Source organism: Equus asinus, chromosome 5 (assembly GCF_041296235.1).
Source record: "Equus asinus isolate D_3611 breed Donkey chromosome 5, EquAss-T2T_v2, whole genome shotgun sequence".
Lineage (NCBI taxonomy): Eukaryota > Metazoa > Chordata > Mammalia > Perissodactyla > Equidae > Equus > Equus asinus.
In genome coordinates, this window is record NC_091794.1 from 88,644,217 (window position 1) to 88,667,986 (window position 23,770).

A 23,770-nucleotide genomic window follows, 5' to 3' on the forward strand; every position below is an offset into this window, starting at 1 on the left:
AGACCAGGGTTCCAGGCAGGTCCTAACTAGAACTAAGGACTAGGGAGCAAAGCAGAAGCCCCAGCATCCATCCATTCATCTCACTCACTCGTTGGTTCATTCACTCAGCAAATATTTATCGAGCTTTTCCTATATGTCAGGCACTGGTTCAGACACCAAGGAGACAGTAAGGAACAAAACCGGGTCCCTGCCCTCATGGAGCTTACGTTCAGGTGAAGGGAGACAAGCAATGAACAAGTGGAGACATGCGTGTAGACGTGCGTGTGTCCATTGCTGTGGAGAACAGCAGAGCAGGGCGAGGGGCCTGAGCCATGCTGGCGAGGGTGTTTGTTGGCTCGTCAGGGAAGCCTCACTGAGATGGTGATTTTTCAGGAGAAACCTGAGGATACAAGGGCAGGAGCCAAGGGATACTCTGGCAGAGAGGAAAGTGAGTGCAAAGGCCCTTGGGCCAGCACTTGCTTGGTGTGTTTGAGAAACCTCAGAGACCTGTGCCCTGAGTGGAGTGAGCTCCCCTACTGGGAGGACACAGGAAAGCTGGGACAGAGGGTAAGTGTGAGGGCTCTGGGACCAGGCCTGCGAGCACCAGGTCCTCTTCCTCTTCCCTGCCCACAGTTGAACAAATTACAAAACAAAACAGAGCTGTAAGTGGATGCCAAAATAGCACCTTTGTTACTGATAAGAGCTAAGTTGGAAACCATAGCTTAATATGAGAGCCAATTGGGGTCAGCTAAATCCACCCCAGAATGGGGTGGATTCACACACCATCAGAGGCAGCCCTGCACTGGGGCAGGCATCCCTCTGTTCTGGGGAGAGCCTGACTCTGGAGGAGCAGCAGGGAACATTGCTGCCTGCAGGCAGCCAAGACCCAAGAGGAAGAAGGCAGAGCTGAGCCAGTGGCTCCTCATTCTTCCCAGAATGAGGACGCAGATTGCACAGTGGAACACCCCACGTTACCTGGGGCGGAGTAAGCAGGAGAGCATAGAAAAATGCCAGGAATTACGCAGATTGAACTCCCTTCACATGGAAAGCTTGAGGGGAGGGGCTGTGCTCTCCTAGTAACTCAGGTCCCCACAGTTTGCCTGCCACTGGTCTGCAGGGAGACCCAGCCCTCCGCTCAGGCTCGGTTAGTATTGACTCTGGTTCTGTCATGATTGGCCCAGGAACTAGGCTGAGTCTGAATCAGCTGAGGGGGGGTCATCAGTATATCCAGCAATGAGGAGTGGAGGAGGGGAGCCACGGGGATCAGAGACAGGAAATGAAGCAGGACTGACAACCTGGACAACAGAGAATTACAGTCCAGGCCTATGGGAAGTCAGAGAATGATTTCTCTCAAGTTGTCCAAGCTATGGATGTACCTTCAAAGAAAAAGGCATGTCCCCATTCTGAATTCAGGAAATAAAGTTTTTGCAGCAAAGAAGACCAAAGTTAGACTTAGGGCTAACCTTGCTGGACATGAACAATGCCAGGTGAGAAGAGGATGAACTTTTTGGGGTGTGGAATGGCAGGAGGACTTACCTGTCTTCTGTTTTGGTTGCAGCGATTACGTGTGGACACCCAGGCAACCCCATCAACGGCCTCACTCAGGGCAACCAGTTTAACCTCAACGATGTGGTCAAGTTTGTTTGCAACCCTGGGTATGTGGCTGAGGGGGCTGCGAGGTCCCAGTGCCTGGCCAGCGGGCAGTGGAGTGACACGCTGCCCACCTGCCGAAGTGAGTCAGCCTTCTTGTCCCACCTCACCCCAGTCGTCTGCCACCTGTGGTTCAGTAGCCCATGAGTAGAAGCCAGTGAATTCAGTCCTGGCATTGTTTTGACTCTATTTGGACAGAAAAAAAAAAAAATGGGGCTTTCTCAACTCTTAGATACAGCCGAGTAAAATTTCATCGTTGGTTATATCAGGAAAGCAAACCAAGTCTCACCTTTCGAAATAGAAATGGAAAATAATTCTTGTTTACATTTCATAGAATAAGTAATTCATCATTATCAAATAGAACCCATTCTTAATGAAAGAAAAAAACAGAAGGGTTTAGAATAAAGAGTAAAAAGCGGGGAGTCTACGGATTGAGATGAAGGGGATGGGGAGAGAAGAAACCAAGGCATCAAGAGACAGACTCTGTGTAGAGGATGTTCCAGCCCCATGTGGACTATTTAGGAAATAGCTTCTAAAGGCTTTTCGCGTAAAGGACAAATGGAGCTTTGGACCTCTTACCGAGAATGGTCTGGAAGGCTCAGAGTCATTTGAGGGGAGAGTCAGAGTGGGCTGAACATGAGCGAGTCCAGCTCCGATCTGGAGGTTGATCAAGTCTTCATAGCCATGAGGGCTGAAATTCCTTGGGATGATGGCTCCTTGTTGCAGTATTTAGGGTGCATAGTGATTGGCTGTGCAATGTGTCATGAGTCATTTGTAACTAGTATTAAAGGACCAACATTTTCAAATGATTTTTTTAAAATGAATCAAGATACATTGACAACTAACCCTAAAATAGCATCCCTCTCTTCACATGTCAAGATGCCATTTTGAGTCAGAGAAGGTTCCAGAGAACACAAGGAAAAGCGCCATGGCTTTGCGTTGTGCCTGCTTTCCATCAGGCAGGGACCAGTCGAGAACTGCTGCTTTGGGTGTTGTTATCCCATGTCCCCTTCTCCTCAAATACTGTGCTCCATCTCCCCAATACAGTGTCCTGTCTCTCTCCTGTAACTTCAGCTCCCACTCCCACCAGCCCGTTCCCAGGGCAACGTGTTCAAGGGCAGGTCTCGGAATCAGAGGGCTGGGGTAAAATCCTTAGACACCCTGGCCCCCAAGACTGCTCCCCACCAGCCCATTCTCTACCCTGACAGAGTGACCTGTCTAAAATGCGGATATGATCAAGTCGCTCACTCTCGGTTTAAGATGCCTTGCCAGACTCCCCACTGCCCTTCAGAGAACGGTACTCTCCTCCGCTGGTTTACTGGACCCGTGGGGCCTGGCCCAGCCTCCTGTCCAGCCTCATTCTTCTCCGCTTCCTCTGCCCCCAGCCTCACTTCTGCACTGAGTCGCAGCCACACTGAATCTGTTCTATTTGCTGACACATGCCCTGCACCCATGCACCCCAGGGCACTCCCACGGTTTCCTCCAGTGCATTCTTCTCTGTCCTCCTCACCACCCACTCTTTGTCTGGGTGACTTCTACTCAACCATCAAGAGTCAGCTTAAATGTTACTTCTTCAGGGGAGACTTTCCTGCTCCACACTCTGCACTGGGCTAGAGTCTTTGCTTTGTGCTTCCAGAACATTCTCTGCTGCCCCTATCAGACCACTTATCAAACAGGATAATTGCTTGTTTGTCCTTTTCTCTCTAGACCAGCAGTTCTCAACTAAGGATGATTTTACCCATCCCTTTGCCCTAATAGGGGACAAATGTCTGGAGACATTTTTGGAGAGTTTCTATTGGCATCTAGTGGGTTGAGGCCAGGGATGCTGTTAAACATCCTACAATGCACAGGACCACCCCCTACAACAAAGAAGTATCAGCCCAAAATGTCCATAGTGTCGAGGTGGAGAAATCCTACTCTAGATTGTAAATTCTGTGATATCCTTGCTCCCCAGCACTGTGGTTGGCACGCAACGTTATCACAATAAATGTTGTGAATGAATAAATACTACCTACTTGTTTTATGATGCCAAACTCTCTGAACCTCAGAGAAGTTCAGCAAAGGTAAAAATACCCTTCACTTTAAAAGCTTAGGGCCAGCCTGGTGGGTAGTGGTTAAGTTCACACGCTCTGCTTTGGTGGCCTGGGGTTCTCCAGTTCGGATCCTGGGCATGGACCTAGCACCACTCATGAAGCCATGCTGAGGCAGCATCCAATATAGATGAAGTAAAAGGATATACAACTAGGATATACAACTATATACTGGGGCTTTGGGGAGAAAAAAACAAGGAAGATTGGCAAAAGATGTTAGCTCAAAGTCAATTTTCCTCACCAAAAAAAGCACAAAGAATAAAAAATAAATTTAAAACAAAAGCATCATAGATTTAAAATACCTGTCGTACCCACCTCATTCAGTGCATGTGAGACTCAGGTAAGATAATGGATGTGAAAGTGTTTGAAAAGCAAAAGTACACATCACGCGTTATGAATAATATTGTCATTATCCTAAAATCTCACTCTGATTTTGAGTTAAGCTGCTTTGGAAACACTTTAACATTTGAAAGTCAAATTTATCCCCCAGGATATTAATTTCTCCCTGAAATACTCATAAAAGTGATTAAAGCCGTTCCAAAGAGCCCAAACCTTGTTCAAGTCAGCTCAGATGCATCAGTTTTGTAACTGACCGGCTTTGTGATGGGAGACACCTTGTGCCTGGGATCGGGCACACAGGGCCGAGGCATGCATGCCCTCAAAGGACCCATGTATTCAAGCAAATCCCAATCTAAGCTGATAAACACAGTAATAGAGGTTTTTTCAAGGGAGCACTGAGGAGGGAGAGGTTAACCAGTCTAGGAGGCAGGGGGAAGACTTCTCCAGGGAGATGCTGTCTAGCTGAACACGGAAGAATGAATCCCTTAACTAGGTGGTCAAAGTCGGGGAAGAAGGGCAGCAGCCTCAGAACCAGCTCACCCTCCCAGACCAGATCTGCTTTATGTTGCCTGTTTTGGTCCTGAAATTTTGCTGTGCTGGGAATTTGGCCCTGTTGGGATTTCTGAATTCTTATTTGAAAGCGTAAGAAAATCTTTACATCCAGGTTTCCTCCTCTAATCGTCCCCATTCCATTGCAGTCATCAACTGCACAGATCCTGGGCACCAAGAAAACAGCATTCGTCAAGTCCATGCCAGCGGCCCGCACAGGTTCAGCTATGGCACCACTGTGTCCTACCAGTGCAACCATGGCTTCTACGTCCTGGGCACCCCGGTGCTCAGCTGCCAGGGAGATGGCACATGGGACCGTCCCCGCCCCCAGTGTCTCTGTAAGTAGATGGTATCTGCTCAAAATGATCACCTGTGCACCCTGACAGGGTGGGCCGTGTCAAAGAACAGTCCTCCTCTGTGTGTGTGTGTGTGTGTGTGACATCGCGATGACAGCCACTCTGGTTGCTCCTTGGATGTCAGAGCCCTTCTTGGGCCCCTGTTGGGTTAGTTGACATAACACTCTACTCACTTCCTTCCTGGCTAGAGGCCTATTCTCTTTCCTCTCTAGTACTGCCACCAACCTCTGCAGCCTTCAGGGGTCCCTTCCTTAAGAACTGGCTGCCTCATGGGACGCTGTCTCCCATTTGACCCCTTCCTTGCTTTTCCAGAAAGACAACATGAACCCCTTTCCTTTGAAGGACTGAAGCAGAAATGCCACCAAGTCTGGAGGCTGACCAACCTGGGTTTGAATTCTGACCTTGCCACTACACAAGCTTTGTGGCTTGAGAGAAGTCCATTTGCTGCTCAGAGCTCCATTCTTCATCTATAAAAATGACACTAATACCTATTCTCTAGGGTTCTTAGAAGATTAAATGAGAAAACCCATGAAAAGTGCCTAGTGTGGTATCTGCTACTCAGTAAACAATAACTGCTTAAACCATTATTAGGAAAAAATATGGGGACAACATGTAGAAAAAAAGATAGAGGAAGTGCTCAGGATCCTGACATCTGGTTGCTAGCCTCACACATCCTTATATGAAGGTCAGTGCCTTGGTCTCCTGCTCTCTCCTCTTCTTCCTGAAGGTGAGTCCTGAGGATTACTCTCTCCCCCATCTTCCTGGTAGTAGACGCAAAGATGCAATCCGTTGGGATTAATGGCTATTGAGTTGGGACCATTCAGCAGACCACTTATCTTTGGTGGATCATATACATTTTGTAGGCCCTCCAGTCAGATGACACCATCTCTTTATGCCCTCGGACCTCTTGGTATAACAGGAGACTAGTACAGCCACTCACTGCCCTTATTTCCCTTGTTTGGGGACCCCAACCTGGCCATCCAGCCCATGATGACTGACAGATTGTTTGGGGTTGGAAATGGACAGCTGCCTTGTACAGTGGCGCCAGCTGAGAGTTAGAGCGCTCGGTGGTTTCAGATTGTATCTTCTGGTAAAATGAAGCTTTTATCCTAATCAAATGACCCTATCTGTAGTGACTTTTTACCCCAAAGCTTACTTATCTGATGTTAATATCAATATCAATATAATTAATTAATATATAGTTATATTAATATAATTTATAACCAGCCTCCTTTGTTTAGCATTTGAACAATATATTTTTTATCATTTTACTTTTAACTGTTCTGTATGTAAAAAGCATATAACTAGGGTGTCTTTAAACTTGACAATCTTTTCTTTCAACTGGTAGATTTAATCCCATTGGCATTTTTCTTCTCTTTTTTTAGTGAAATATAGTTCACATAGCATAAAATTCACTCTTTTAAAATTTATAATTCAGTGATTTTAATATATTCACAAAGTTGTGGAATCATCACCACTATCTAATTCCAAGAGCATTTTTTCATCACCCTAAAAGGAAACCCTGTGGCAGTCATTTCCCATTCCACACCACCACTCTATCCCCTGGTGACCATCAATCTACTTTCTGTTTATAGATTTGCCTATTCTGGACATTTCATATAAATGGATGTATTTGGCTTTTCATGGCTTTTTGTCTTCCACTTAGCATGAGGTTTTCAAAGTTTATCTATGTGGTAGCTTGTATCAGCACTTCATTTCTTTTTGCGATCAAATACTATTCCATGTAAGGATATACACACTTTGTTTATCCATTCATCAGTTGATTGAAATTTAAATCATTTCCATTTTTTGGCTATTATGAGTAATGTTGCTGTGAACATTTATGTACAAGTTTTTGTGTGAATATATATTGTCAGTTCTCTTGGGTATACACCTAGGAGTGGAATTGTTGGGTCATATGGTAACTCTATGTTTAACTTTTCGCAGTTAACTATTTTCTAAAGTGGCTGCACCATTTTACATTCCCACCAGCAGTGTACGAGAGATCCGATTTCTCAGCATCTTCACCTACACTTGCCATTGTCCATTTTTTCATTATAGCCATTCTAGTGCGTGTGAAGTGGTATATCACTCATAGGTTTGGTTTTCTTGCTGAGGAATATTAGCCCTGTGCTAACATCTGTGCCAATCTTCCTCCACTTTACATGTGGTTTACCACCACAGCATGGCTGACAAGTGGTTCAGGTCTGTGCCCAGGATCCAAACCTGCAGACCCAGGCCACCAAAGCAGAGCATGCCAAGCTTAACCACTACACCATGGGGCCAGCCCCTCACTGTGGTTTTCATTTGCATTTCCCTAATGACTAAACATGTTGAGCATCTTTTTCTGTACTTACTGGCCATTGGTATCTCTTCTTTAGAGCAACATCTATTCAAGTTCTTTGCTCATTTTTTAATTGGGTTGTTTGTCGTTGTATTGTTGAGTTTTAACAGTTCTTTATATATTCTGGATTCTGCACCCTATCAGATATATAGTTTGCAAAATTTTTCTCCCATTCTGTAGATTATCTTTTCACTTTCTTGATAACATTCTTTGATGCATAAAAGTTTTTAATTTTAATGAAGTCTAATTTATGTATTTTTTCTTTTGTTGCTTGTGCCTTTGGTGGAATATTTAAGAAACCATTGCCTAGTCGAATGTCATATCATAATCCAAGACCATGTCATCTGTGAATAGACACAGTTTTACTTCTTCCTTTCCAACCTGGATGCCTTTTTTTTTTGCTTAATTACCCTAGCTAGAACTTCTAGCACAATGTTGAATAGAAGTGGTAAAACAGACATTCTTGTCTTGTTCCTGATCTCAAGAGAAAAACTTTCAGTCTTTCACCACTAGGGATGATGTTAGCTTGAGGGTTTTGTAGCTTCCCTTATCAGACTGAGGAAGTTCCCTCCTATTCCTGGTTTGCTGAACATCTTTATCACGAAAAGGTTTTTGATTCTGTCAAATGCTTTTTCTGCATCTACTAAGATGATCATGTGGGTTTTTTCCCCTCATTCTATTAATATGATGTATTACATTGATTGTTTTTCATATGTTTGAACCACTCTTGTGTTCCTGGAGCAAATCACATTTGGTCATGGTGTAATCCTTTTAATATGCTGCTGAATTTGGGTTGCCAGTATTTGTTGAGTATTTTTGCAACTATGTGTTCATTAGAGATATTGGCCTGTAGTTTCCTTGTGATGTCTTTGGCTTTACTATCAGGGTAATACTGGCCTCACAGAATGATTTGAGAAGTGTCCCTCTTCTATTTTTTAGGAATAGTTTGAGAAACATTGGTGTTATTTCTTCTTTAAAAAATTAGTAGAATTCAACAGTGAAATTATCTGGTCCCGGGCTTTTCTTTGTTAAAGGTTTTTTGATTATTGATTTGTTTGTTATAATTCTTTATTTGTTATAATTCTATTCAGATATTCCATTTCTTCTTGAGTCAGTTTTGGTAGGAGTCAGTTTGTGTTCTAGGAATTTGTCCGTTCCCTCTAGGTTATCTAATTTATTGGCATACAGCTGTTCATGTTCATAGTATTCTCCTAGAATTCTTTTTATTCCAGTAAGTTTGGCTAGCAGTAGTGTTCCCACTTTCATTCCTGATTTTAATAATTTGTATCATCTCTCTCTCGTCTCTTCTCTCTCTCTCTCTCATCAGACTAGCTGCGTACTTGTCAATTTTTTTGATATTTGCAAAGAATCAACTTTTGGTTTCGTTTATTTTCTCTATTGTTTTTCTATTTTCTATTTCATTTGTCTCTGTTCTAATCTTTATTATTTTCTTTCTTCTTCTTTCTTTGGGTTTGGTTTGCTCTTCTGTTTCTAGTTTCCTAAGGGAGAAGTTTAGCTTGTTGGTTTGAGATCTCTGTTCTTTTTAATGTAGGCATTTACAGCTATAAATTCTCTTCTGAGCACTGGTTTCCCTGCATCTCATAAGTTTTGATATGTTTTCATTTTTGTTCACCTTAAAGTATTTTCTAATTTCTCTTCTGACTTCTTCTTTGACATACTGGTTATTTAGAAGTGTGTTGTTTAACTTCAATATATTTGTGAGTTTTCCAAATTTCCTTCTGTTATTGATTTCTAATTTCATTGCATTGTGTTTGAAGAACATACTTTGTGTGATTTCATTCTTTTTAAATTTATGGAGACTTATTTTATGGCCTAACATATGGTCCATTCTGGAGAATATTCCATGTGCGCTTGAGAAGAGTGTGTATTCTGCTGTTATTGGGTGGAGAGTTCTATAGATGAATGTTAGGGTTAGTTGGTTTATGGTGTTTCTCACTATATTTGCTTGTTGATCTTCTATCTAGTTGTTCTATCCATAATTTAAAGTGAGTGTTGAAATCTCATACTATTATTGTTGATTTGTCTATTTCTCCTTTCAAGTCTGCTATGTTTTGCTTTATGTATTTGGGGGCTATGTTGTTAGGTGCATATATGTTTATAACTGTTATATCTTCTTGATAGATGGATCTTTTTTTCATTATAAAATGTCCTTCTTGTGTCTAGTAACAATTTTTGTCTTAAAGTCTATCTCGTGTGATATTAGGATAGCTACTTCAGCTCTTTTTTGGTTACTGTATGCATGGTACATCTTTTTCCATCGTTTTACTTTCTTTTTCCTTTTTTGTTAATCTTTTTACTTTCAATCCATTTGTGTCTTTGAATCTAAACTGTGTGCCTCATAGACAGCATATGGGTGGAACATGTTTTTTATCCATTTTGTTAATATCCTCCTTTTATGTGTTTAATTCACACTTAATGTAATTACTGATAAGGTAGGTTTTATGTCTGCCATTTTGCTATTGTTTCACGTATGTATGAATCTTACGTTTTTTCTAGGTATCTTATGTCCTTATATCTGCTGATTCTCACTCATGGGGACTTGTTTCTCATGTGATTTATTATGTTTATATTGTGATCTCTTTTTTGACTGATCTTAACCTATGGGAACCATGAATCAGGCTCTCAGTCTGGTAGAAGCCAAAGTCTAAAAACAGGCTAGTCATTATCTCTCAGAAAAATGGTTAATTCTCAACAGTTGCTGATATTTTCTATTCTAGAAAGCCAGTGGTCACCACTTCTTTTTCTCATTGGGATTTACAAGTTGCTAAACTCTACTTACACCAATTACTGAGATCACCACATTATATTGTTAGTAGGGACATAGAAACCAACAGGCAGAACAGTTTCTTCTTTTTGGAGCAAGTTTTCCCCGAGCAAACCCCATTGAAAGACAGAAGTTTTATTACTTACTCTGAATATGAGCTTCTGCAAGATTCCTAGAAAGGGGATGTACTAACATCAGAACTCAGTAAGCCTAGTCACTTATTGATGGGGGAAAATACAGAAGTTTTTCCCTAGTTTTGGTGAGAATATTTCCAAAACACCAGACTCTGAGGAACTTTCCACTGGCTGCAGGGTTCTAGATCCCAGGTGACTCCCAGTGAAGTCCTTTTCACTGATGTTTCATGATAATCATGACATCGTTTTAGTGAACTAACTGTATTTCTACTTCTGGCAGATCAATGTACCTGTGAATAGGGTTTTGGCCAGTTGCAGAGGACTTTGCATATCCCCTGGTCAACTGAGTTAGTGAAAAAGCAGCTGCCCCTTCCAGGTGAAGGCAAACTGCTTTAATTGGTATAGATCTGCAGGAACCAAGGCAAATGCATGGTCCAGGTCTATTATTATATGTCATTTCCCTGCTAAAGTGCTTTAGAAGCTCTGGAGGCTGGCTGGCCATTAGTACAACTCTCACGCTTGGGGTCTAGGAACCAGTGTGGGGCTTCCTTTCATATTCCTGTGAGACTCAGCATAGCCCACACCCAACCACGCATTGCTGATTTGTATTATTATTTTTTGCTTAATTACAATTTTATGCTTTCTCATTCCCCTTTTATATGTGTATTCTCTGTAATACAAGAAAATTTGCTAATAATAGGAGTGCTAAATATCTATCTTGCCTGTTTTTAGGTACACATTTAAGCTTAATTTGCAGTTAGCAGCTAGAGAGCCACTGCAGAAACTGGAACGGTGCAAAGAGATCACATTTGGACATGGGCGTGAACATTAAAAACATTTTAAAATTTTTGATGTTGACAAATTGGGAAATACAGCAACAGCTATTCCTCTTCTCTCTGTTCTTCACTTCCTTGATTTTTATGCAAACATACACTGAATGTAAGTTGTTTCTCTTTACTGCTATCATGTGTCTTTTTCTTATCAATAGCAGCCAAATGGTATTGTCACTGTTTTGTCTTTTGACGCAAACATTATTATGGTGGACATCTTCCTTCTTTAAAAGAACAAACCACAGGAAGGGAATAAAACAATGGAGCATACTCTGGTTACTAATTTTACAGACACCCAAATAGCCTAGATAAAACCAGTGAAAAAACATAATTTCAGGCATTGCATATACTTTTTCAGAGTTCATTAGACATTACCATAATTTTAACACTATCCTCAAATTCCCCAAAGAAAAATTGTAAAGGCGAATAAGAACATCAGAAAAAACAGCCAACTGCCATCACAGAAATCATTATGGGTGGCCAGCATGTGTGTGTACGTATGGACACCAATAGACATAAACAAAAATGTCCCCATCAGCATTATTCATAAAAGTCTAGAACTGGGAACATCAGCAGGAAATGGATCAATAAAATGTGCTATATTCACACAGTGGTGTGACAGCCAACCTTGAAGATGGCCCCAGTGACCCCTACCTCACCGTATTCGTGCCTTTATGTAGTATCTTCCTACATGGTACCAGAGTTGGTCTGTGTGAAGCGGTGGTGCAACTTCCTAAGCTAGGTCACAGAAGACATTTCCATCTCCACTTTGCTTTCTTGAGTCACTTTAGAGGAAGCCAGTCAAGCCATCAGGTGCCTGCAGCCACAGCCACCATCATGACTGCAGCCTCACGAGGGATCTTGAGCCACAACTACCGGGCTAAGCCATTCCCAAATTCCCAACCCACAGAAACCATGAGCAATAATAAATGCTTGTTGTGGTCTAAGCTTTGGGGTAGTTTATTATACAGCAATAAATAACGAATACAAATGTTACCCTGTATAGCAGGGTCAGGAAACTTTGGCTCATGGGCCAAATCCAGCCTATGGCCTGTTTTTGTATGGCCCTTGAGCTAAGAATGGGACTTGTCTATTTTTAAAGTATTGTACCAAAAAAAGTGAAAAAAAGAACAAGAAACAAAGAAGAATATGCAACAGACTGGAAGTAGCCCTCAAAGCCTAAAATATTTACTATCTGGCCCCTTACAGAAAATGTTTGCCAGCCTCTGGTATATTACAATGATAATAAATTACTGCTACACACAGCATAGATGAATATCACAGACATAATTTTGAGTGAAATAAGCTAAGTGCAAAAGAATATGTACTTTAAGATTCCATGTATATAAAATCAAAAGCAGGCAAACTGATTAATGGTGTAAGAAGTCAAGACAGGGGCTAACTTTGGGGAAGAGGAGCTGATAGGGAGGTGATAGGGATAGCGATGGGGAGAGGGCATGACAGGGCTTCTGAGATGCCGGTGATATTCTATGTCTTCATCTGGGTGGTGGTTCCATGAGTATATTCACTTTCTGACAATTCATTTTGCTGTACACTGTGTGTTTTTCTGTATATGTGTTGTATTTCCATTAAAAACAAGTTTATTAGAGAATTCAAAGTGGACAGTTTCTAGAAGTCCAAATCTTTCTAATAGGCAATCATAGAATCATTTAAACTATAATTGGAAACTCCATACCTTTCAGAAGGACAGAATTCATTGGTAGTATTAAAACAGCGTTGCAGAAGGGAGTTCATTACGGTGCTTAGGCGTGTGGCCTCTGGAGCCAACCTGCCTGGTTACAAGAACTAATTCTACAGTTAAATAGGTCTGTGACCTTGGCTAAGTTCCTTTTCCTCACCGTGCCTCATTTTCTTCATCAGTAAGATGGAGATTAAAATGGTGCCTACTTCATAGGATTGTCTTAAGGAATAGATAGTATAATCCTTCAGACTCATCTTATCGGTTCTCTATTGCTGTGCAACAAACTATCTCGAAACTTAGTGGCTTAAAATAGCAACTGTTTTGGTTTTCTCACAATTCTATAGGTCAGGAATTCAGGTAGGGCTTAGCACTTCTTGGAGTGGGAGGAGAGGCACGCGTGCACAGGAAGAATTGTGGTGACCATCTTGGCAGACAGTGTACCACAATCAGCCCTTCGGCCGCCACAATTCATCTCCTTCCTGTATGCAACACACAAGCCCTCGCTCTCAAGACCTCCAAAGTCATCTCCATCTTCTTTTAGTTATCTGTTGTGTAACAACTCACCCCGAAGTGTAGTGGCTTAATGCAACAGCAGTTTTATTGCTTGTGGTTGGCAATTCAGGCAGGGTATACTGGAGATAGTGCATCTCTGCTCCAGTGTTGTGGGCTATTGTGACTCGGCTGGGTCTAGAAGGTCCAAGATGACCTCGCTCACATGTCAGAGAACTTGGTCCTGGCTATTGACTGGGGCATCATGATTGTTCTTGATGTGGTCCCTGTCTCCACGTGATTTCTTACCATTTCATAATCTAGGCCAAACTTCCTTACGTAGTAGCAATAGTATCCCAAGAAAATGAAGGCAGAGGCTGCTAGGGATCTTAGGCCTCAACAAGCCCAATGTCATTTCCACCACATTCCAGTGTTCAGAATAAGTCACAAGGCCAGCCCAGATTCAAAGGGGAAGGGAAACAGGCTCCATGCCTTGATGGGAGGACTTGTTAACAGTAGTCTCTGCACACGCTCTACCACAAGCGCTAAGAACAGTGTTTGACGCCCATTAAGACCACAGTGAGAAGTGGAACTGCCCAAGGCATATCCATGCCATCCCTGTGCCTGCCCAAACTTCCATCATCTGGGCAGCATTGGCCCAACTCATATTTTATCTGTTTGGTCAGCTGTCCCAGTCATCATCCACTCCATGCCCTTTCTGGGATCTCTTACCATACCCGAAGGTTTAGTCCATCCATGTCATTATCATCTCTTCTTGAACTACTGCAACAGGCCCCTCGTTCTTGCCCAACTCTGGAATGTTCTCCACACAGAAGGCAGAATGATGTTGTTAAAATGTAAATCAGATCATATCACTCCGGTGGTGTTCCATCATGCCTATAATAAAATCCAAATTCTATGCCATGATCTCATTCCTGGCAACCTCTCCACCCACATCTTCTTCCGTTCCTTCCTTGCTCCTTCTATTGCGGCAGCCCTGCTTTCTTGCCGTCCTCAAATACACCAAGCTCATTCTGGCCTCTGGGCCTTTCCACTGATGTTCCTCCCCTCAGAATGCTCTTCCCTCAGATCTTACATGGCTGGCCTCTTCCCATCACTCAGATCACTGCTCAAATGTCACCTCCTCAGAGACAGCTTCCCTGACCGCTCTACTCAAAAACAGCCCCTCCTTCTATCTCTGAACGCCTTTTCCTGAGGTAGCTTTATTTTTCTTCATGGCACTGCCTATAATTACTTAGTTATTTTCTTGTTTATAGTCTCTCTTCCCCACTAGAATATAAGGTCCATGAGAGCATGAAATTTGTTCTCCCAAACACGTAAAATATAAAACACAAAATAGACACTCAATAAATATGTGTTGAGTAAATGAAAGAACCTGGGCCCCACCTGAGCAAGAATAAGGGGAAGGCAAAGCCAGTGACATGGACAGCACCACCCTGCGCAGCCTGTGCATCTCCACCCTCCTATCCTAACCTCATCACTGGTGCGCAGTTACACTTGGTGTTTCAGGAAAGGGAAGTTGCAGATCAAAGGGGACATGTTGGGGACAATGGATGTGGGCAACTGTAAGATATAGTTGGAGAAGGACTTTAACTGACTCTCATTTTGGAATCTGTGGCCACTGCAGACGGTCCTAGGATGACACATCACCATTTCGCCTTCTGTGTACTATGCGTACCACCTTCCCGCCAGAGGCGTCTTGGGTATGTCCTACAGCAGTGAGGAATAGGGAGGGGTGAGCACAAGAGGCAAGAAAGAAAAGAGGTGAACATTACTGCATACCTACTACACGCTGAGCCATTTCGCACATAGTATCTCATTCAACTCTTAAAACAACAGGTATTACTCTTCATTTCACAGGTATGGAAACTGTACAGTGAGATGGGTGGGCATTGTCTGCTCACATCAGGTGGGTGTGCCAGCAGGAAATTGGCTTTAGTAGGTACCCGAGTTTCTCTTCTTCCCTGACTGTCACTACAGAAACCCTAGCGTGTGTCCTGTGATGATGATCTGTCACTGCGCAGAGTTGCTGAGTGTTTGCTCCTCCCCACAGTGGTATCCTGTGGCCATCCAGGCTCCCCACCCCATTCCCAGATGTCCGGGGACAGCTACACTGTGGGGGCGGTCGTGCGCTACAGCTGCACCGGCAAGCGGACTCTGGTGGGAAACGCCACCCGCATGTGTGGGCTGGACGGCCACTGGACAGGCTCTCTCCCCCACTGCTCAGGTATGGGGCCTGGTGTGGGGGAGGGGGCCGATGGATGGGAGGTGGGTGAGCTCCCAAGGTGCGAGTGTGACAGATGGATGGGAGGGAAGCAGACCGTCTGAACCCTCATCCCATCCCTCCCAGGCAGAGAGCACAGCTATCAGAGGTCCCAAGTGGACTTCAGCCCCTGGTGTCTGAGCCCAGCTTCATCCCCTTGGTCGGCTCTGGCCAAGCCTATCAACCAAGAGGTTGCAAAACTAGGGAGGATACGAGTTTGTGAGGTCACTTGTGGCCAGAGTCCTGAGCAAACGCTTGTTTCCGTGCGTTCCCGAGAATAGTCCAAGGCTCCCTGTTGTTCAGCCCAGGTCTGAACCCTCTCCTGTGTTCTTTCCTTCCCTGTTTGGGACTCCGAGGCCCCAGCCTGCCTCCCTTTCTTCCCTATCACTGCCTCCCCCACTTGTCCCATGTCCCGGCTGCCTAGTGGGATACAATTCTTCCCTACTGTCCTAACACACCAGTCCCCAGACCTTTCCTATTAATAAATGTTTTACTGTTGATCTCTGTGAAGACACTGACAGATGTTATCAAAATCGTGAATATAAGAACCTGCCAAAGCGCCCATGTGCATATTATCCAAACCAGAAACTCATCTGTAATGTCATGACAGAACAAAATATTTGAAATTGAATTGTCCCACCCATGATAGAAGCCACCAAGACAAAAATTAGCACCGCACAGCTTTGTCTTCTTTGAGGTCAGCCTGCCTGGCCCCAGAAGGGATCCCATAAGGTCTGTCTCCCCAAGGAGCGCAGCTGCTCAAGTAGCTTGATGTTAGGGAGCCCACCTTGGCGTTGAAACTAACCCCTATCGCTTCCCATGCCAGATCCACTCCAGGGGAGAGGATCTCAACCTCCTCCTGATATAGAAGACTTCTTCGTGGTGTGGAGCCTCACCCACCACACGTGCAGCTGTTCTTACAGTTCAAGGTTTCCAAATGATCCTATCCCCCCAAATTTAGGACACTGCCAGAATGTTGAACCAAATATTAGTTAGATCTCCCTAGAAAGAAGAATTTCCCTAAGTACTGGCCACTGTTTCAAAGGGCTGTTGACTGCCCATGACAATCCCAGACACATCACTCTATACTAACACCCAGGACCATGGCCCCTCACCGCTATTAATCTTGTTAATCATCCAGTTCATGAACTGGGCACAACTAGGTATGAGCCATGGGGCCTTCTTTAACCTGGACTAGAGGAAGGCCTGTTGACCAGCCTCTAACTTCATTCTGTTTTGGCTTCTGGTGGAAGTCACTTGGGGAAAATGGCATCAGGAGGACAAGCGTCATGTGTATTGAGGGCTCCCGAGTTATCCACGGAGCAAATTCCAGGAGGACGAGTCATTCCCATCCAAATGGCCATCCAAGCATGCATTTGCCCCAGTCTCTTCTGTGAATGATCCCTTTGCATAAAGCTCCTTCTAGACACTTCTGTAGGACATTGGGCTAATGGTGTCCTTAAAGTCTATTGATCTATTTTGGGAATCTTTGTTCTCCATGGGAAAGAGAAGTGCAGAGCAGAGGACAAAGAAACCAGAAAGAAAGCCCCAAGCATCCCCTACTTGTTAGCATATGTCACCCAACCACACAGTCATTCTCCTAGCCCACGGCACAGCATCCAAGGTCTTTTCTCCCAAACTGTAATTTCCCTTCTTTGGAGTCGTGTTAGCAGGGGCTGGAAAATGACCAACTAGAAATATTACAGAACCGATTCTTGTCTGGAGTAGAGAACTAATCTAGAAAATCTCCAAACCCTTTCAACCCTGAGATTTCATAATTTCGTGACTTCCTGAGTACTGTCCTCCTTGTGGGAGAAGGGACTCTCCTTTGGTCACATCAAAGGTCAACGGGGGAGGCTTAGAAACAAGCTGACACTTGGTGGCATAAAACAGTAAGAAGCAAGGAAAGAACCTTCAGAGGACATAGACTCCACTCATTAGGGGGTGTATTCTTTGAGCCCTGATGCTGAATATTCTGAGGAATCAAGGATGACGGCCACTTAGGAGACCAGAATCATGGGCAGAGCTTTCCTGAAGACCTGTGAGGACAGGCCCAGAGGGATTCAGTAAATGCTAAGGCTGAGGAATGAATGAATCCTAAATGCCTTAGATAAGAAAGTGAAAGGTGAGAAGAATGGGAGATTAGGAAGTAATGCTACGTGTGCGCTAGTGAGTAGAATATATTTCCTCCCTTCCTGAAACTTACAGATGTCATCTTTTGCCACAGCATCTCCTCCCAGTCCTGAGAAATGAGCATTCAGGAGTTCCAGGGTCAAATTTGTGAACCTCATTCTGTATGTTCAGTTCACCTAGATGATGCATAACAAAATTTCCTGAGTCCTTGAGTCAGAAGTCCCTGGGCCATCAAGGACATGCAGAGATATCTGGCAGTTAAGACCTATTTTGGGAAGTTCATTGCCCACCTCTGCAGAATCATCATCTTGCTCATATATTTCTTCAGTAAAAGAGCCAAGCTTTGCCATCTGGCCCCACGGCAGTGGAGACCATTCTGTCAGATAAGCGCAGGGGACTGGAGAGCTCCACTCTCAAGCCTATTGTACAATAGTGCTGGCTCCAGCTGAGGGCAGCCAACAAGTGTGGGGAGTAGAGTACTCACAATTAGGGCTGGCTTCAGGGGGACCCAGTACTGCCTGTTGCATGAGTTACATCCTAGAAAACTTCAAAAGATAAGAAAACCTGGCCAAATGTGATGGGCCCTCTTTTTTCAAAAGTTTGAGTTGAAAGTTGAATGAATCTCCCTTCTTTGGCCGGGAGCAGAATGGGCAACATGGGGTTATATAGTTTTCTCATAGTCTGAGACTAGACTAGAAAAGGGTTTAATTCCAAGATTGAGAGGAAGAGACATAAATGGTAAATGGTTGGGTATGCATGACTTAAACATTTCTTTACTCCAACAAACTAAATACGGTTACTCAGATGTTACCATTTGATGCCCACACATGTGGGTTCATGAGGAGATACATTCCATATCAGTTGGAAACTTTATCTTGTCATGCAGTTGCCATTTATCCCTTAAGTTTCCTCTTCCTTCCTCATGCTAACCATGGCCTAGTCTGATCCATTGATGTCTCTCATACATCTCTGTATTATGAGATGTGCTGGTTCCCACAGGCACTAGATCTTGTGGCTTTGTCTCCTTTCTCTACCCTCCCCCACCTCTTGGGTCAGTTTGTACAATGTCAGAACCCAGATAAATGCAGAAATGTGGCAGGAGGCAGGGAGGCAAAGAAAGAATGAAATGAGAAAATCTAAAACATTTCATCTAGAGCTCACCTGTATTGCATAATTTGTGAATAAGGAATCCTCAATTAAAGGCCCAGGATCAGGATTCAAGCTGGGCTGTTGAGAAGATGAAGCTATGCTAAGGAGTCTGGATTGTATCCTATAAACAGTGGGAAGCCAGTGGAGCTGTTTCAGCAGGAGACAAACATGATCGGGTGGTTGGTGGTTGTTCACTGTTGGGATCTGAGCATGAAGTGGAAGATGGATCAGAGGGAGAGTTTCGGACGAAGGGACATTAGTCAGGAGGCTCTTACAATAGTTCAGGCCAGAGAATGTTGGCAAACTGAGCTAAGACAGTGGAACTTGGAATGGAAGGGTACAGAATCGGCAGATATTGGTGGAGAAGAGGTAGAAGGGAGAAGGGTGAGATGTGGCCTGCTTGGACCACTGACATTCCACACTGGCACAGGCCGAAGAACGAAGGCACGATTTCCACCACAGAGCCTTCCCTCTGCCTCCTTTCTTCCCCTGCTCTGTGGTCCCCAAGACTCACCTGCAACCTCAGACCTTTGTGTTCTTTGACCACTGAGTAAGTACTAAGGCAAGAGTCTGTGCAGGTAACTCGGGCTAGACTCACAGTCAGTCTTCACCCCCCTCATTCATGAGGCCCACTGCCTCCCCTTAGCAACGGCCCAGTCTCTTTCTCCCTCCCAGTCCTCCACTCCCTTTCTTCCATGCTAAAAACATGGAGTTTGTTTGGTTCTGGTCCCTAGGAACCAGCATGGGAATTTGTGGTGACCCTGGGATCCCAGCCCATGGCATCCGTTTGGGCGGTAGCTTTGCTCCGGGAAGTCTCATGCGCTTCAGCTGTGAAGCTGGCCACGCGCTCCGGGGGTCGTCGGAGCGAACCTGTCAAGCCAATGGCTCGTGGAGCGGCACGCAGCCTGAGTGTGGAGGTAATGTATGTGACCATTCTGCTTTTCCCCTTTGCCTACCCCCAGGCTCCTCCCCTGCTTTGCTACTCCCAAGCAGCTGCCCTCACACTCACAGATAAAATCCATGGCCCCGTTTAACCCTTGGCCTGGTGGGTAGTGGTCACAACAGATAGGTCACGTTTATCCTCATTAGTAATCTAAAGGCAAACCTATTCCCCACCCTCACCTAAGAAGGGAAGAAACCCAAAAAGACTAAGCTTAGCCCACTTATTCATTTATTTCCTACCTAGTTTCAACAACAATGTGCCAAATACTGTTGTACGTGCTGGGGACACCATGGTGACCGAGACAGGCACACCTTGTCCCCTTGGAGCTTACAGGTTACGGGAAGAGACTGTGTGAAACAAACATCCAAAGTGTTAGAAGAAATACAAATCCAATTTTTTAAACCCTTTAAAAGTAATATAAGCCCTTAATGATGTTTCCTGAGGTCATCCCAGTGGGGGAAATTATATTTCTCCACACACTCCAAAATTTATGAAAAACTCTTTTTTAATACCTCTCTCCCCAGAGTCCGAATTTGTAGCTGCTCCCCAAATCTCTCTGTCTCTGTCTCTGAAATGCAGCCTGCACAGCACTCTCCTAGTTAAGAAGCAGCTTAACAGCTGGGAGTAAGATGGAGCGAGATGCCGGGCGAGGAAAGAGATGATACGAAATCATCATCTAACAAGGGAGGCGTGGGGGTGGAATGGGGAAATATATAATTGCCAGGCAGCCCCGAGGGCTCACTAGGTATGCAGCCATTAATTTAAGTGAGAGTAGTCAGCACTGGCCTGGGTTTTTGTTGAACCACATTTTGCTACATTGCTGCAGACGCGGAGTGGGTGAAGCATTAGAGGTGGAGTTTGGCGTTTTATCAGGCGACTAAGACGATGGCAGAAAGCGGCAAGGGAGATGAGGGGATATGCAGAGCAGTGATTATGATGGATCCTGGCGTCTAAGCTGGATAAGGAGGGAGCAGGTTTATGAGTGGAGTAGGAGGCAGTGAAAAGTGGTAGGATCAATGGGTTAGAGCTCTCAAGAGGAGCAAAGGAATTCAGACGAGAGAAGGAATGCCAGAGGGAGGGAGCTGAAGAGATAAGAGGCCGGAGTTAGAGAGTGGGCTGTTTGAAATTAAGATTGTGCAGCAGTCCTACAGAGCAAGGGGAGGTGTTCTGGCCCATGATCAGGGGACACCTGCCCAGGAAAGGATACAAATGGAATCGGCGCCCTCTCCCGCTTATCTGCCTTTCTAGGGGTGCTATTTGCAAAACCGGTTTCTACAGAATTTTGTAGCTTCAGCAAGAAAGGTTTGTAGTAGTGGGAGAGTGTTTTGGCAAGGGGAGAATTTAACATATTCTCAAACATCCTCTGTGACCCAGGTCCCCTTTCATGCCACCCAGATCCCAAGATGGAGTCAGTCACCATGTAAGGAGTGTTCAGGGGAAAGTGGGTGGCTAAGAGTTTGGATCTGGAAATGCGTGTTTGTTGAATGAGTGTGTGTGTGTGTGTGCGTGTACACAGCTCTTTGTGACTTCCCTTGACAAGCTCCCACTTATCCTTCAAGGCCCTACTCAAAAGCTTACCTCCAGCTCCAATAAGCTGCTTCCATCTTCGTGCTTTTTTTCCTTCAAGTATAATACTTATTACATCATATTTTAATTTATCTCTTTATAGGTAGGCTCTTAAGTTAGACTGAGCTCCTGAAGGGCAGGGCATGTGACCTGGTCATCGTTGCATTCCTGGCACCTAGGCAGCACAAATACTTGTTGAATGGATGGATGCTAGGGCCCGTCTGTTGTGCTGATTATATGGGAACCATTTTGTGGATTTGCCTTTGGGACCATGTAAATGTTGTACATAGTTAGTTACAAAATCAAATTAAATCAAAGATTAGAAACAAGCAATCTCTAAATAGCAAAACCAAAATGGAAACCCATGGACCTAACTCTGTATCAAGTTGGTGATTTAATAACTCAGAGAATTATTTCAACTGACTTGAAAAGAGGAAATTTAACTGTGGCCTATACACCCCAAGGCAAGAGAACTGCGGTGAAATCTTAGACCGTTTTCAACAATCATATTGTTAGTAGTAATAGCGGTATTACTATTCTGAAACTGTTACATATAAAACACTATATATAGATAGATAGATGAAACATACTAAAATTATTTATTATTATTAAGAACCAAAATTTTCAGCATAAAAGAGATATAAAAATAAAGAAGTTAGGGAAAATTATCTTAAACTTGGATTGGTAATGTCAGTATAAGCTCATAGTGTATTTTCTATTTAAAAAGTTATTTTCCCAGCTCTGGCCAGTCTAGAAGTCTAGAATAATGACCAACTCAGTAGCAATGGGTACCCTTAATGCCCAGATTGTGGTCTCTAAATTCACTCTCCAGTAAAAAGAACCAGAGCTCTTTGGAGAAACGGCTAATTCAGGGACTGGAGCAGGAAACATACAAGATGAACAAGGCACATGCTGCCACCCCAGCAAGGGATCGACCAGAGACAAGTGGGGTCACGTCAAAGGAACTCAGGAGCCAACCCAAAGAGGCTCCCACCAGCCAAAGACGGGATCATTTGAGCGTCAATAGAATAACAGTAGCAGTAGATGGCAACATGGTAAATAAATTTAAATCCGTGAATTCAGATGCTTGTTGGTCACTCTTAGAATTTGCTAGGAAACCAACTCGTTATTCTGATAAGCAAATATTTGATGATGGGCAAATTCTGTATTAACAAACTCTGGCTAATGCAGAAAGAATTATAGAATTATAGTATCACCATTTTCTATTCCCTAATGAAGTAATGAATATAGTCAACAATCAACAATTGCTACTAAAATCATTAAATGGAAAACTAATGGGAAGTTCATAATGCCTGAGCCTGAACCCACTGATCAGCCTCAACACCATGCACGAGGAAACAACCAGACATTCTGTGCCTCCTGATGCAGTGTGCTAGGAAAGACACCACCTGTGAAGTACTTTTGCCGAAAAGTAGGACTTGCCTGTCAGAACCACAGGGGACAGAGGAACATGTTGAACAATACCTCATTGGTGCAGTTAGCAAAATCCTAGAAGTGGGAAATTCTACCGGCTCAATGCCCTGGTTTCTGTAGCAGATAAACTATAGGAGGGAAAACAGTAACTCAATTGGAAGAGTCTTAGCAACATGCCAACCAAAAGTCATATGTGGACCTTATTTGGATGCTGCTTCAAACAAATCAACTGTAAAAAAAGAAATTGAGACAACTGAAGGAAATTAAGCAGTGATTGGATATTTGGTAATGGTAAGGAACTGTTTAAAATTTTAGGTGTGATAATAAAACATATAGTCTTAATTTTTTAGAAATTAGAAAAATTATACAGGTCTCTCCTTCCCTTCTGAGGGTGAGATGATCAGACATAGAAGTGCCATGGGAGGCATTTCAAGCCACAGGGTCCTTTTGTAGCACGTGGTCCACTCTGGGCAGTTCTCAGTCCCCCAGGTGACGCCCGCCCTTGCTCAACTGAATAATGTGCTCTTTTGGCTTCCTAGTGATCTCTTGTGGGAACCCTGGGACTCCGAGCAATGCACGAGTCATGTTCAGTGACGGCCTGGTTTTCTCCAGCTCCATCGTCTACGAGTGCCGGGAAGGCTACTACGCCACAGGCCTGCTCAGCCGACACTGCTCGGTCAACGGCACCTGGACAGGCAGTGACCCGGAGTGTATAGGTGAGAGCCCAGCCCTCTTGGCTCCACGGCAAATGGTGGCCAAGGTGATCGGGCTCCTCCATGCCAAATCAGAGGGCTGGGAGACTGAGAAGATGGAAGATTGGGAAGGCTGGCTAGAATAGTGGGACTTGCCCCTGAGTGAGAATCATACAGATAGCCCCCATTTATTGAGCATGTACTGTGTACCAGCCATGGAGGCAAATGCTTTATTTAATATGCATTATGTCGGTTGATTCTCACCACAACCCCGTGAAGTAGCTGCTATTAGACCCATTTTACATGAGACGACTGAGGCTCA

At 44.1% G+C, this 23,770-nt stretch overlaps 1 protein-coding gene across 1 annotated transcript in view; it reads left to right on the forward strand.

Moving 5' to 3' along the window:
• CSMD2 (CUB and Sushi multiple domains 2) overlaps positions 1–23,770 on the forward strand; it is a 588,433-nt gene that overhangs the window by 536,499 nt on the left and 28,164 nt on the right. The window contains exons 54-58 of the mRNA XM_070510384.1: positions 1,538–1,711; positions 4,757–4,945; positions 15,322–15,495; positions 19,548–19,730; positions 23,296–23,472. Coding sequence (XP_070366485.1) covers positions 1,538–1,711; positions 4,757–4,945; positions 15,322–15,495; positions 19,548–19,730; positions 23,296–23,472 — 897 coding nt within the window. The remainder of the gene's footprint in view (positions 1–1,537; positions 1,712–4,756; positions 4,946–15,321; positions 15,496–19,547; positions 19,731–23,295; positions 23,473–23,770) is intronic.